Below are 15744 nucleotides of genomic sequence, written 5' to 3'. Positions count from 1 at the left end.
CTATCCTCTGCCAGAGAGGTTGTGTTTTCACTCGTCAGTTTGTTTGAGCAAGATTACTCAAAAACTGCCGGGTGGATTTTCAAGAAACTTGGCGCAGAACCCATTCAATTCCTCCTTTTATCACTTAGAGGGAAAAGCTTTGAACGAGGCTTTTAATTTTGCAATTCTGAACATTGCAGGGTTTCCACGGGGTCGTTCAATTCAATGATCTTGAATTTTATGCCTTAAAAAGTAAAATCTGTCGAGACACTATGAGCTACGTCATTATACATTTAGGTGAGTGCTCATTTCACGCTGCTGCTGTTGTGCTTTAGAATCTGAAAGAGTGATTTTGGCAGCATGCAATAAAAACCAATATGGAACATCCGCCTTTCCTTCGTTTTACATTTCTTTCATTATGGTCTTAAATTGTACTTGTTGAAAACCCTCTGCTACAAATTCTTCATCTGTTGTCGGAACACAAAAAATGAAATATTTATTACAACATACAGAAATTAAGTAAATGTTTTTTCCCCAAATTGTACAGATTCACGTAACAAATCTCTTACAGTTAAGTCAAATTTAAGTGCAAAATGTTTTAGCAAAAAAACAGTTTAGCAAAATCCCTTGTTCTTCTACAGCAAACAGTAGCCACATTGGGGTAAAAAAAAAAAAAAAAAAAGCAGTAGTTTCGTTCCCTTATAACTATGATACAGTAATAGTACAAGAAGTACAGCAGGCAGTACATGTGACACAAGGGGACTGATCCGAGGGAATCAGTGGAAATGTCTCAATATCAGCAGTTTCATCTCCGGGAAGGAAACAAAAAAACGACGTATGACTGAGTGGAACTGACGACACGTCACCACCAGCTTTTTCAAAACACCCGTTAGCTGCATAGACGCTGATCAGTGTGTGTTGTGAGGGGGAATGTTGTGTGTGGTGTTGGTGCACACTCTGCTCATGTGACAGGAGTGGCAGAGGAGATGAGAGTCCAGGGGGAAGCACTGCGAGCCGGGCTTATCGGAGAGCTGCTTGCAACACTCCTGCGGAAAAGGGACGCAGAGGAGGACAGGAATTTAAACACAGGAAGTGAGGTCAGGAAGGGAGGCTACTTCACATTAAAAGTCAGAGTCGAGCAGGTGGTGGAATTTTTTTGTGGAGCAGGAGAATAAATTTGGGGTTCGTCACTCACCTCGCAGTGATAACACTCAAAGTGATAGTCCTTGTTCATAGACACGACCCTGAGGATCTCTTCACTGCCCTGAGACACGACGGCAGGAAAATGCAAACGTCAGCACAAGAGTTACAGGAAAAGAAACATGAGAAACTCTTCTGTGATTGGTTGACACATTTAAACAAGGAAACTGCACAATGCTCAAAGTGCTCTGTAAACCTGGGCATGAACTTTATATTGAGATTATATGAAGCCAAAAAAACTCAGGCAACAACAGTTCTCCAGTTATGTTGTTTATAAGACGGTTTTTAATTGGAATTTAAAATGTGGAATTAAAAGAAATCTTACTCGTGATTTTACGACCAAGTACTATAGCGAATATTGATATTGAAGAGAATATATATTAGAACTTTATTCTAGTCTTGCACTGTGTGTGTGCATGGAGAATTCCCACTCACCTCAGTGGGGAGGATGGGTTGTAAACAGGCAGCACACTTGGGGGCAAAAGTCCTGCAGAACAACAGGAGGAGGTTAGACGAGTGAAGAAAACAGGAGCACCCACACTGTGGAGTCACATTTCCTCACATCTCCAGGAAGTAAAAGACTCTGATAAAGTGGTTTCCTCTGGATTTGAAAACCTCTCGGATGTGAGTCATAGAATTAAGAATCAGATCCTCTGTCGTCACATTTTGGAATTCATGCTGTGGACAAGCCGAGTTGCCAAAATAGTAGCATGACAACACAAAGCATGACTCACTTGTTGTAGTCTGCGACGCAGTAGATGTTGCTGTGCTGGTCCACGGTGAAAGGCACGCCGTCCAGAGCCTTGGAGCAAACCACGCAGCGGAAACAGCCGGGATGGTACGAGTTCCCGAGAGCCTGAAGGATCTGAGGAGGAAGACCGGGGAGAAAATGAAGAAAGGAAAGTACAGAGGAGATTTATACGCACAGTGCATCCACAAATCTCCATCTTGCTGTGAGGAAACTGATCCATCTGTAATAATTATTAATTACTTTACTTTTTTTGGTGTGTATAAACAATATTTCCAACTCTCTCATCAACGTGCTATTGTCCGTCTATGTTGTGCAGAGACTAGAGCCTGTGGTTCTCAGACACACTGGTAGCTGTGTTGATATTATGGGTATTATGTGGTTCAAATATGGTAAAAACATTTAAAGATCATCAGTGCGGTCTTATTTCTCCATTTATCACAAACCCAAGGCAAACATTCCACTGAAATCTGTCGTGGGAACACGAAGAGACGCCAACAAACAAGACGTCACAGAAAATTCTCTGTCCAGTGGGAAAGGGGGGGGGGGGCTCTTGAAAGGAATTCTGGGAAACAGGATGCAAGTTTAACTAAAAATTACCCAAGGCAGGTTAAAGGTTAGAGTAGAGTCGTTTAATTCTCAAACAAGTCCTGGTGGTTAGACGCATCTGGCCTCCTCATGAGGAACGCTCTCTCTCTCTTGCTAACACGCACACACACACACAGACACACACACACCTCACCTGTTCGAGAATAAGGTGGCCACACACACTACACTTCTCAGCAGCAGCCTGGAATCCCGAAAACTGTGATTGAAACAAAGACAATTAACGAATGAGCACAAAATGTTATGAAAAGTTCTCAATGGTGACTTATGAAGTGTGTGAGTGTGAGTGTGTGTGTGTGTGTGTGTGTGTGGTGGATGACAACACGCCTCCACCTCATCTCTTACCATGTAATCCTCTTTACAGTACACAGAGCCACTGACATTGTAGAAGTCCTTGTTTCTCAGGGTGCGTCCTGCAGAGGGACAGAGATGAGGCAGCACCACACGTTTAGAGAAGGTGTGGTGGCGACAGAAATCCTGAACTAAGCTCAAATCCTTTAAATCATCACTGTTGTGTTTGGTGGGGTGGGGTGGGAGGGGGCACTCACCACAGGACACACAGGTGAAGCAGCGTGTGTGATAGAGGTTGTCCAGAGCCTGGCAGGCGTTGTCCGCCCCGTACACGCCTTTCCCACACTTCACACAGGTTCCTGCCGACACACAGACACACACACACACAGACACACACACACACACACACACACATTTAGTCGAGAGTAATCGCTCGCCGTCTCTTAACACTTCGTTTACGGCACATTCCAGGAGGATGTGTCTGAAATCCAACGCCACACAAAGTGTCAACACTTGTAAATCCTCTCGTTCGCACCACCTAGGGGATTTTCACACAGTTAAAACCTGGTTACCCGTGCCAGCCCGTTTGCTCATCCACCCCAGTGTCTGTGTTAAAGCTCTGTCATTAAAGGGAAACTCCACCGGATTTAACTTTTTGCTTTTTTGGCAGTCGCTTCAGAAGATGGAATGACTCCTCCTTTCTCCTGGAGCGTTTTAATAAAGACATTCCTTTAATTTTTTTACCTAAGCTCCACAATTGGAGCCATTTTGAGATTAAAGCAAGGCAGAACTTTTCCCTAACAACTTGCAGTAGTAAATTACAGAATAAACAATATCTTATTGACAATTCAAGTCAGATAAAAAGCCTTCAACGACATTTCAGTTAAAGGGTAAATAAACATTTCTAGGTAAATATTGGAATAAGTTCAAGTTTGGCTGCTTAACGGCTTTAAAACAATATAGTTCACCAAGTTACGTTTCAACCTTAAAACAGCAGCTTCAAAAAGGGTTTGATGGTTCGGTGGCTGAGCGTGAATATGGAGAATGTCTCCTCTTTGACTCCCTCTCCTCACCCTGAACGTCGGTTCTATGTAACGTCGGTGAGTGGGTTCCATCTCCTGTGAGAAGCTTCAACTGTCAGAATCAGGTCCAGCGAGTTGAAGAGTGGGGCTGAACTGTAGATCCGTTAAAAAGTCTTTAAAAACCAGAGTTTATCTCCAATATTCAGCAGGAAACTTTTAAAATATGAAGAATTCTGAACAGAGTTTGGAGGATTGGTTCAGGAAGCCGGGAATCATGGGTAATATCCACGTTTCAGTTGTGTTTTGTGATCACGCGTCGCCTTTTCTGTGTATTGATTTTTCTCTGATAAACCACCGTGTGTGGCTCCAGAGGGCGCTGTTGCTCAGGTTACACAGTGCTGCTTTAGGTCAACACTTACACCAAACTTCTCTCTTTTCATCCGACAGATTTCACGCTGAGCACTAAATGCAAAGTGGAAAAGTGGCGGTGGTCCGAGCGGCAGAGCTTCTGTGATCTATTTAAGGGTCTGCCAGTTTTTTTCTTCTTCTTTCCCTCGTCTAATGTGGCTGAGGGAGTGCCACACAAATGCAGAATTCCTACACTCTGCCGTCTTGGACAGTCCCTCGGATATTTAGGAACAGGCCCGGCTCGCTGCCAAAACCAGAAACCAGAGGCCCGAGACTCGAACTCAAGCTTTTAAATACAGCGTCTAAAGCCGCCGCATGTAGAATAAGCCTGGAAATTATTGGGTTAAGACTCAGAGTCTTTTTTTAAAAGATTAGAGTTCTGTAGAATAGATACAGTTAAGAATATTTTTTACTACGTGACTAGTTTGGCGTGTTCACAAATCACTTTCTCCACATATTTGCTTTGACTACACCTCCATCGCCTTGACTTGTGAGGAAATATTTATCGTTTTTACTTTCTTTTTAATGACTGTTTGTTTTCTGGCGTTGTGAGTCTTTTCCCCTTCACATAGGTGTGTGTGTGTGTGTGTGTGTGTGTGTGTCAGCTGAGCTCGGAGCGTCTGTCTTGACGGCTCACGGCTTCTGATTCCTTTCTAATGGCAGAGAGGAGTACAGTATTGTATGTCCCCTCCGGGCGCACATACCTGAGCGGAGAAAACAGGCTACAGCACACACCGAGGCAGCATTACACACACCAACACACATGAGTCACACACACACACATTGCATTACTGTGGCCTGAAGTCACTCAGGGGAAACACACCCTGCTGCAAAAAAACAATACACACATATATATTCATCCAGCCACTGGAACACACTCCTATCCTGCTACAACACGCACACACACACGCACAAACACACACTGAGCCCTCAACTTCTGTGACTCACAGTAATGGTCACAGTTGTGTTTATAAAGAACCATGTAATTTGTGTCTGAGTGTTACATGGCATCCTGCAGTTTAATGCCCATGTAGCTACGCTGCATTAGGCCTCTGTGTGCACGACACTGTGGCAAATCGGCAACGCCTGCACGAAACATCGGCTGACTTTTCCCTCTGTCGTGGATACAGGTGTGATTCCACACAGATCTGCACTGCTGGAGCTTTATTGGTTTTGTTTACTTAAATATCTTTGTACCTTTTGTTTCTTTCTATTACACCAAACACATCTACTTGTGTGGATCAGTGTTTGAAGCCCGAGCGCTTCTTTTTCCTCCTTAATGCTCTGCATGTCTCTGCAGGCTCCATCCATCCCTACACTCTTTGAACTATTAATCTGTCCATCCATCCTTGCATCCATCCCTGCAACCCTTTCATTTACAGAGAAACCTGTGATCTGACACCAGGCAGCGCAGAGGACAATAATAACACAGTGAGGGCGGATGCTGCTGTGGCGACCAAGCGCCCCACTATGAATGAATGCATGGGATGCCATCCATGACGGGTGACGCCATCGGCTCGAGTTATTGTACCATCTGTGTTAAAAACTCATGTCTAACGTCCTCAGTTCATTTCTTGCTCCTGAAAACTATAAAAAAATAAGTTTCTCACCAAAGTACTCCTGGCGGTTCTCCGTGGCCTCCCGTCCAGGTCCGACTCCAGGGTCCTCCTGAGGTTTGCCGGGCCCCCCAGCTGACGAAGGCCCCAGTGTCGCTGAGCTCGGTTTGGAGAGAGCCGTCAGGGCGAGGGACTGCTCTTTCAGCATCAGGCCCTCCAGGAGCCCCTCGCCCTCCAGCGCTGCATCTCTCAGTAGAAGTCGGGTGAGCTCTTCCTGGTAGCGGGTGCCGGGCAGGTCTGAGTAGCGGGCCCTCTCTCCCATCACACCCCCCTCTTTGCCTCTCGCCCCCACCTGCTGCTCATCCCACCACTCTGGGCCACCCTGGTAACATGCAGCCGCTGGGCTTCCTACAGCAGGTGGGTAAGAGTGTCGACTATCGTGGGCCCCTGCACGCATCCCTCCGTCCAGGTATTGAGTCCAGGCCTCTACAGGGGTAACCCCAGTCCTTCCTGGGGCGCCGTAACCAGCCACACACATCCCTGACTGCATAGAGGGGGACGGCTGCTGTGGAGGGAGTCCTCCAGAGGCTGAGTACCGGGAGTCATAGCCCAGGCTGATGCCGCTGGTCCGGTTGCTGCTACAGCGGCTCCCCATGGGGCTCCCACCCCCGCCGCCGCTGGCTGTGCTCGAGGCGAAGCTGGACCTGGGGCTGACCAGCACCGACTCCTGGAGGCTGAAAGACGAGCATGGGCTCCCAGTCGGCCCTGGAGGGTAGAAGAAGCTTCCTCCTACACCTCCTCCAGTCACATCAGAGGGGCGATGTGGTGGATGAGAGAGGGACGCAGGCCTGGGGCTCTCCCATAGTTCACTACCTGTGCTCAGGCGTTTGTAGAACAGAGCCTCCTGAAGAGAGAGACGCTTGTGCCTCTCATGCTCAGAGAGGTACCCGGTCTCAGCCAGACCACCTCTGGGGGCCGACCCATAGCCCCCGGCGGCAGGGTACGGTGGAGGCACAGAGAGAGGAGGCGGCTGGGAGAGGAGCTGCTGTCGTTTGACCAGCTGCTGCAGCTCCAGGGAGTAGCGGCGCTGATTCAGGGACGTCCTGGATCCAAACGTCCCCATAGGGTCACACTCGGGGCCCAGGCCAGACTCCCGCCTCATGTGGGAATCCACACCTTCCCCCAGGTAACAGGAAGCTCGCTGCTGGGGGGAGCGACGCCTCAACGGTGCCAAGGTGGAGGGGTGAAGCTGCTGCTCCCCATCTGAAGATATGGTGCCCACTGTGACGGAAGTCTGTGGTGAGGTGAGGAGCTGAGGGGGTGGAATGCCTCCCCCTCCTCCCCTCCCACTCGCTGGAACACATGCATCACTTGTGGTTGCAGAGGCAAGCGGGAACTGGCCAGGTCTGGAGGGCGAGGCAGCTGCAGAGCCGGGAGCTGGTGGCAGACCGCTGCCCCCACCACCACCACCTCCTCCTCCTCCTCCAGAGATGCCAGCGTTGGCGTTGCTGTTATTGGAGTTGTTGGCAGAGTCCTGTTTTTTCTTGGAACTGTTGAATTTCACACTGCCCGAGTCTGTGAGCTTTAACTTCTCCAGTAACTTGCTGATGGGCCTGTCCATGATGAAGCCTTCTCCTGTGTGTGTGTGTGTGTTTAAATACCTGTCTGGGCACAGTCAAGTCTCACAGCTTCTCCTTGGAAGTTACAGCAGCAGAATAAAGAAATACAGCTTTTACTACGACAATTGAAATGTCAGCGTTCAAATACTATAATAACAAATCAAATACTATAATAAGAAGTTTTTAAAAACTGGCCTTTGAAGTAGCTCAAAGCTAAATTTAAAAAAAAAATGGACCACTTATATATATATACACACAAACACACACACACACAATAAATACAAAAACAGATAAATTAAAGCTTTAAGACATTTCAGGGTGGTTACATGACTCAAGTCCTCGGGGTCCTCGGCCTCTATGTGGAGGATCCACAGGCGCAGGGGGACTGTGGTGGAGAAGGAGCCATTGGATTGGTGGAGAATCACTGGTGTAGTTCACCTCAGTGTGGATCCAGACAGGAAATGATGGAGACACACATCCAGGACACTTGAGAGTGACCTACGGTGGTGGAGGGCCTCCTTTGTGGGCCCTCATGTGGCTCCACATCTGCATCTTGTGAAGTGTGTGTGTCTGTGTGTTTGAGATCCAGAGTCTGTGAGAGTGTGTGTGTGTGTGTGTGTGTGTGTGTGTGAGGGAGAGAGTGTGAGAACTTCCCTCTTGGAGAAAATAAAAAGAGACAAAGCGGGATATCAACACTTCATGTGGGCTCCGGTGAGGACGACAACAACACGGATCCGTCGACTCCTGCCATTCATCCCGGGGAGAAACGTGCTCGGCGGAAAAAATGTCAAACTTTTTAAAACACAAAAAACCACAAACAGCAGCCGGTTCGCGTCCTCGGTCCGTTTCTCATCCGGTTGTTTTTCCTCGGGGGAGAAATCCGCTCCGGGACTCGGTGGAACATGAGTAGCGGAGAAGTTTGGAGGAGACGGAGAAGGAGACGAGGGAAACCGGGATCTCCGTTAACTCACATCCCGGCGGAGGAGCAGCGGAGCGGCGGGACCGAACGAGCCTCCGGGGGGGGGGGTCTGTAAAATCCTTCCCCGTGAGTGGTGCACGGTGGACGGCTGAGTTTCTTTCTTTCTTCCCCCTGAATAATGACCGACCTCCCCCTCTTCTTCTTCTTCTTCTTCTTTTTCAACTGTGTCGAGCTGTCCGCGGCGGAGCGAGCTGCTTCCGGGTACGGCTTTTCAAAATAAACGCTCAAACATAGCACTGCATGGGCGCCGCAGTAGTTTGGGTTGTAAAGTTTTAAATCCTGCCTCCTCCGTTGCTGCACTGAACTCCGCTGATCCTCCGTGTTTTCTCCGAAAATGTCCGAATAAGACGCTCCTGGATTTGCTCTAAAATCTAAATGTAAAGTCAGGAGACGTCAATGTGAGGACACATTCACTCAGTCATATGAAACAATATTCCTGCAGTAAATCCAACCTCTGTGATGGGTATATTATTATTATTTTCAGTTTCAGAGGTGTTGATCCAGCCTATTCTGTTTTATAAAGGTCATGGACAAAATAATAGAAACACCTCGGGCATGGGAATTGTGTTTTCCACCATGCTGGAAAAAGTAAATGTTGACATTACGTTTTATTTCACGTTTCTAAAAATACAAACTGCAACAAACACAGACTCCCCCACTGTAAACACAGCCCCTGTATAGTTTGTGCACACTTTATTGTGAAGGGGACTTCCTGTGTGTGTGCAGTTTGTCACCTTGCTGCTCCTGGATCAGCGAACGGCCGGAACACCTTTCCACCACAGAGTGTCTGTTTCGTCATTCATTCGCAAAACTGCTCGGAGGAAGTTTCTGGGACCTGATCCCTGCAAACAACAACACCACTGAGTCTTAATAATCCACCGTCACCTGGAACTCGGGGCTTTGAAAGAGGAAAAAAGTTGTTGGATTTCTTGACAAGCTCTCAAAGTTAAAAAAGTTCTCTCGCCATTTTCAAATAAAGTCTTCCACCTCCCACATACTTGAGCTCATGTCTGGATTAGTTTTGGATTAACATGTGACGGGTTGACAGCGGAGGAAGATCTCACAGTGAAGTTAAGTTTGAAAATATTCTGCAACATGTTAAACTTCTTAATTAAGTAAAACATACACAAGTTTTACCATTAGAATAAACTTAAAATACCCAAACTACGCATTTAATACAGTCATAACACACTGTATATTATCATTTATGGTACAATAAGGTGTAAGTATCACTAATGTAGCTGAAACATCTTTTATTGAGGAACTTTATTGAATGAAGGGACACAGTGTTACTTCAGTGTGGTGAGCAGGGACAGTGGACAGCAAGGTCATGTCCTCCCTCCACTATAGCAAGGTACTTTTACTTTTAATACATTGAGTATATTTAATAACAAGTACTTAGTTACTTTTACTCAAGTAGAAAAGTAAATGTGGTACTTTTACTTTTTAATAGCCTAAGTATACCCTAAGTATCCTAAGTACTTACTTATTTTATTAAATCTGAAAAGCAAATTTGTTACCTTTACTTTTAATAGTATATTTAAAAGCTAGTGCTAACTTATCTTTACTCAATTTGAAGTTAATGTGGAACTTTTACTTGCTATAAAGTTTTATTTTTCTCTATTTGCTAAAGTACAAAGTTTGCGTCCACCACTGCCCTTTAATATGAATGATAAAGAAAACTGAGCAACTGAGTATAATTACTGATTAAAATTGTATAATTTAAATTATATTTACTTTAACACTGTTGTAGAAACATGCAGTAACATGTACATGTTGTTTTGTCACGTCACAGTGAAGCTTGAGTTGAAACTGCGTCGTTTGGGGCAACGGCTCTACTTTGTTGAAGCGCCAGCCTGTGGAATGCGCGGAGGGGCACGGCGCGGTGAGGCGGCGGGTGGATTTTTTCTCGGTGTGTGGATTCTCCAGGGACGATCCAGAGTAAACACTCCGCTGCTGCTGCACCACTGATTGGCTGCTGCTGCTGCACCACTGATTGGCTGCTGCTGCTGCACCACTGACTGGCTTCTACTGCACCACTGACTGGCTGCTGCTGCTGCACCACTGATTGGCTGCTGCTGCTGCACCACTGACTGGCTGCTGCTGCTGCACCACTGACTGGCTGCTGCTGCTGCACCACTGACTGGCTTCTACTGCTGCACCACTGTCTGGCTGCTGCTGCTGCACCACTGACTGGCTTCTACTGCTGCACCACTGACTGGCTGCTGCTGCTGCACCACTGACCCCTGCACCACTGACTTGCTGCTGCTGCTGCACCACTGACCCCTGCACCACTGACAGGCTGCTGCACCACTGACGGAGACGCATCACCCTTCCTGATAAAGTCCAGTCTGTGTCAGTTGTCTGTGGCCCGGAGCACCCTCCTCACCCCCCGTGGCCCCTGCGGTGGAGCGGATCCCTGCAGCGGCTGCAGCCTCCAGTCTGATCTCAGCTCCTGCAGCTCAGCGAGTGGGAACTTGTCTGAAAAGCCAACAGAGAAATTCTTCTGGGCTTAGTGTCGGAGCAGTTCATACAAAAACAATACTTTACACACAGACTCACACACACACACACACACACACACAAACACACACTACACTCAGCTCTATAATATTTACACAGAGACACTTGAAGTACTCTCCATCCATCCACATCAATCTTGTGTATTTGTATAATTAGCAGTTCAAAGAGCAAACAAAACATTTAAACGCGTCTTTTTTTTCTCTGGAGAAATTAGATTTATATGTGTTTCAGATTCACCTCACACTTCATGCTCCCACCAGATCATAACTTCTGATGATGTGAGACAATCTTCTCAGGGGTCATGGGTCAAAAACATTAGGAACCAGCGCATTAGAAGATTTCTCAACTGAAAAATAAAGAAAGAAGTAAAATAGATCAAAATAGAGTCCAGGGAATTACTGCGACATCATCTGAGTATTTTCTCACAGACATGACGAGGCTCAGGGAGACGTTACCCGACCGTTTACTCACACTGTGATCTAATGCTCATGACTCGCGTCAATTCAACATGTAATGAAATGCATTTATTTCCTTCATTCACAGTTATTTAATGTTGTAAATGAAAGTCTGCATGGCTTTATTTCCTCGTTCACCTCTTTGGAGACAGTGATGTTTACAGTGATGATTATCTGGATACAGCCCCATGATTAAAACCCTGGTAGTTGGGCCACTGTTGCTCCTGCAAACCGTCTTGGTCACTTCATTTTTCTTGTCTCATTATAATTATTATAATCATTTTTGGGGAAATATGCACCATGCGAACAAGATATTTAATTCAGATCTTGACTGAAAGGCCCCTCTATTAGACAGGGGCCACACAAGAAGTCATAATCAAGGGTCCACTTCAGTTGGTGTTTTTCTTTTTTTGGTGCAAACTCCTTGAAAAATACAAATTATCTTATGACAAAAAAAAAAAAAGTATTGCATGTTTAATGAATCATAATTCAGCACACTTATACACAGTTAATCACTATATCCAGTGTTATTCAGAATTTCTGCAATTTATGATTCACAATTTTAACAACCAATGAGATAATTAAAAAAAACAATCTTACATATTTTAAATTCTTATATAATTATTTAAATTATTTTTTTAAATGTAATTATTTGTTAATGGCCCATGTACAGTTCATAAATAGAGAGGATATATTTTTATGATTCATATCCTTTGGTGTTATTGTGTTAATTTAATTTAATTGAATTTAAAACAGTTGAAATGAGCCAGGCCCCCACACCGTGTATCTTCAGCTCCCCCCGATGGTGAGCGGTGGGTACTGCAGACAACATGGCGGCCCCCATCAGGACGCTGTGCTGCTCAGGTGAGACAGAGGTTGTCCTCTGAATCCGCTGTTTGTCTCAGTCTCGTTCAGACACCGAGGCCACGTGCGGTTGTAGATCGAGTCGTTGCCCCATTTGACCCAGAGTCTGTTTCAATAACCGACTCTAGGGCCGCTGTACCGACTGACGAGCTAATGCTAATGCTAACTGTTCTCTCATGTAAACGTATGGACTCATTCTCCTCTCGTTGTTTCTCAGTGTTGAGAAACTCCACTCGAAGCTTCAGCACAACACGTGGAGCACAGGCTGGAGAGAAGTGGAGGAAAGAGTAAGTTTACTGTTCAGAGTACACTGACCGAGTACTGTGTTCATGATAATACTACTACTAATAATAATAATAATGATAGTACTGTAACAGTCAGTACTTGTAACTGGGGGGGGGGGGCATGTTAAAGACCAGCAGACATGTTAAAGACCTGAATGAACCTGATGCTTTGATACCTGATCCTGAATTTAGCTGTAAGACCTTCAATATGTAATGTTTGGGTCTTTTTATGAATGATCTGACCTTGGATCAGCAGGTAAACACATTACAGGTGGTGGTGAGAACTGCCCTTAACCCAACCTTGGTGTCTTTTAGGTTTAAAATTTAAAGTTTTGTCCTCTTTTCCCTGTTGTATAATATGTGTGTGTGTGTGTGTGTGTGTGTGTTCGCTCTCAGACATGGACTCGCTCGGAGCGGCACAGAATATGGACCTCTGACTGATTTACCCGACTGGTCGTTTGCAGGTATTTTTTACTTTCTCAACTCAGTTGAATAATATTGTTTGCAGCATTATTTATATTAAGTATTTTTATCATGATATGGATTATGGTCGAGATTTCACTTAAAAAGAAATAATTAGGTAATGATGATCGTTTAGGAAATGAAGAAATGGGACAGATCTCCTCTGAATTAGATCATCAGGTTGGTACAGGAAGTAATCTGTTTAGTTTCTTCTTTGGTTTTGTTTCCTCATCTTTTATTGAGGTTATGTGTCACACCGAGTATAAGACACAATAATTATATTAAAGCTTACGTTGCCAAAACGTTATCTTATGCTCTAAAGTCTGTGCTGCGTCTTTGTCACTCTAAATGCGCCCTTTGCAAATATGAAGGAAAGCTGTGATGGTGTGTAATAAAACAATGTGTGTATTTGCAGCATGTTTTGTAATATAAAGTGTGTATGTGTTAACTGTATCTTTTATGGTGGACAGATGGAAGACCAGCTCCACTGCTGAAGGGCCAGCAGAGACGAAAACAAGAGAGAGAAGTTTTAGCTGTGAGTATCGTAGATTTATTCTTCATCATCTTCTTCCGCATTTTCACTTTTACAACCGTGCATTTCTGCCCCCCCCCCCCCCCCCCTTTTCCTTTCACAGAGACGTATCGTGATGCTTAACAATGAGGTGGACAAAGGAATAGAGAGGTTGAAGGAAAAACAGGAGGAGGCCAAAAGACTGGAGGAGCACAAAAAGTCTCTTTTGCTAAAACCTAAAGGGAGGCTACTTCTGAAGAAAAAACCTGAAAGTTAAAACTGACCATCGTGTGATAACCTCATGTTGATGTTCAGCTCAGTGCAAACGTTTCTGAGGATGTCTGTGTTTTCTGTTTGTGTCTTCTGAAATAAATGTTTCTGATTTTATAATTAGAACACTTCTGCTGATTTCTTTGGGATCAGAGTTAATGTCTCTCTGCCTCCACTAGAATGCAGCATTTCTCTGTTTCGAGGCAGCGCTGGAGCCCAAACGCCATTTTGTCTGGTGTCGACACTCGGGGCAAGTATATCAAGGAGTTGTGTTGGGCAGGCGGAGGAAGGGCGGAGCTGGCAAACTGATTCAGGATCATCGCTGTGTACGAGTGTGTGTTGTCGACAGAGAGAGATAGCGAGTGAAGGGCTGACAGCTTGGCATGCCGTCAGGTTTATTCATCAAAATACATGACGAATGTTCAGAGGCCGCAGCTTAGTTTAATAAGAAAATGAAACCTTAAGTAGCAGCAGAGAAAAACACAAATTACTCAGATGTTTGGAGATAGAAAGTGAGGGTTTTTGGAAACTAATCAAGCTTTTCAAAACTCATATGAAGCCACTTTGTCTGTACTTTCAAGGGACTTCTCCACCCAGCTGAAGGAAAAGCTTGAGTCTTGAATGTGCCGTTCTGCAGCCTGGTGTCTGGAAAGATGATTTAAACGACTGCAGCCAAGTTGGCAGAAAGCGTCGTCCCACAGAAAGTGATATTTTCTGGTATTGGCTCAAATTTTTTTTTAAGGAGGGGAAAAAATATCTTAATCAAGCTGCAGAAACAATTGACTTCATCATCACTGAAGCGTAAAAACAAAATACACAAGTTATTTTCAAGGTTTTTTGAGTGAGAGGCTTGAATCTTTTCTACGTCTTTTTAAATCCGGATGATTAAACTTGACCTCTTGTCGTTTGCAGTCTTTGTGTTCAGGGACATTGAGCAGAGACACCGAGCAGCTGTGCTTTTGTAATGTCAGCAATAACTGGCAGTGTCTTTTGACTTATAAACCCACTATTTACAAAATGAGGTAAGCCTCCCCCTCTCCTCCCTTCTCCCCTTTGCTCACCCTCACTTTTGCTTTCTTCTCCCCTCTTCCTCACGCTTTTCTCTCCCTCTCTGTTGCTCTCTGTTGCCCGGCTCTTGTTGCAGACTTCAGCAAAGCCCCACTGTAATTAGGGTTGCTGTAGCCGCTGAGTTGCAGATTCTTTTCTGTGGAGATGGGAGTTTTCTCCCCCTCGCCTTGACTTTTTTTTTACACAGTTGACCAAAGCAGCTGACAGTTTGTCATGTCGTGGGGATGCAGAACAGGCCACAGAGGGTGTGAAGTGTTAAAAAAGGTGTTTTTAAGAAATGTCAAAGTGGTTAACAAGGCGACAGAATCCACCCTGTCCTCCTTTCACACGTATCCTCGCACCTGGAGCATCAAAAGACCTCAGACAGTGAGAAATGTGACCCCCTCATTCTTTCTCCCGACTCACCGTCTTCTCACATCCTGCTTTTCTGTGAATACCCCCCCCCCCCCCTCTCCCTTCCTCTCCTCCTCGTGTTGTTTTGGTTTTTGTGAAATGAGAACCAGATGTTGCTTATTGTGCAGAAGTCGGCGACAGAGGGGAGGCAGGGAGGGATGGAGGAGGGAGACGAATGTTTCAGGGGGGTGTTAGGTGAGGTCAGTCTGCAAGGATGGAGGATAAAAAGGAAAGAGAGAGGAGGTGAAGGATGAGACAGATGCTTTTTGAGGATTAGCTGACAGGCTCTGTGTAGTTGTACCCACAGACCAGAAACGGGGAGGGATTCCAGGCACAGCCAACTGGGGTTGGGGGTGAGGGAGGATGGGATGGTGCAGAGTCGGGGGGTTTTGTGGAGGGTCTGATTCAGCAACTCATTCCCAGAGACCGCTTCCTGACCTGGGTGTTCCTGGGCTATGGGGCACCCTGGGTTAGCTCGACAGACAGAATTACCCAGCCTGAACATT

At 45.6% G+C, this 15744-nt stretch overlaps 2 protein-coding genes across 2 annotated transcripts; one reads left to right on the top strand and one right to left on the bottom strand.

Moving 5' to 3' along the window:
- Positions 1–449: 449 nt before the first annotated feature.
- Positions 450–8553, bottom strand: ajuba (ajuba LIM protein). The gene is made up of 8 exons (XM_020108479.2): positions 5865–8553; positions 3082–3183; positions 2879–2946; positions 2670–2732; positions 1914–2044; positions 1615–1666; positions 1175–1243; positions 450–1025 (listed from the first exon to the last, which is right to left on the bottom strand). Exons 1-8 carry the CDS (start codon positions 7429–7431, stop codon positions 888–890), a joined length of 2190 nt encoding a protein of 729 aa, XP_019964038.2. The 5' UTR covers positions 7432–8553; the 3' UTR covers positions 450–887.
- Positions 8554–12130: 3577 nt separating this feature from the next.
- mrpl52 (mitochondrial ribosomal protein L52) lies at positions 12131–13903 on the top strand. Its single transcript, XM_069519130.1, has 5 exons — positions 12131–12250; positions 12468–12537; positions 12931–12998; positions 13467–13531; positions 13632–13903. The coding sequence occupies exons 1-5, from the start codon at positions 12217–12219 to the stop codon at positions 13782–13784; spliced, it is 390 nt and encodes a 129-aa protein (XP_069375231.1). The 5' UTR covers positions 12131–12216; the 3' UTR covers positions 13785–13903.
- Positions 13904–15744: the final 1841 nt, after the last annotated feature.

The sequence above is a fragment of the Paralichthys olivaceus genome, chromosome 22 (assembly GCF_024713975.1).
Source record: "Paralichthys olivaceus isolate ysfri-2021 chromosome 22, ASM2471397v2, whole genome shotgun sequence".
Lineage (NCBI taxonomy): Eukaryota > Metazoa > Chordata > Actinopteri > Pleuronectiformes > Paralichthyidae > Paralichthys > Paralichthys olivaceus.
Note: the sequence above shows the minus strand (reverse complement) of the source record. Positions and strands in the feature narration are given on the sequence as shown.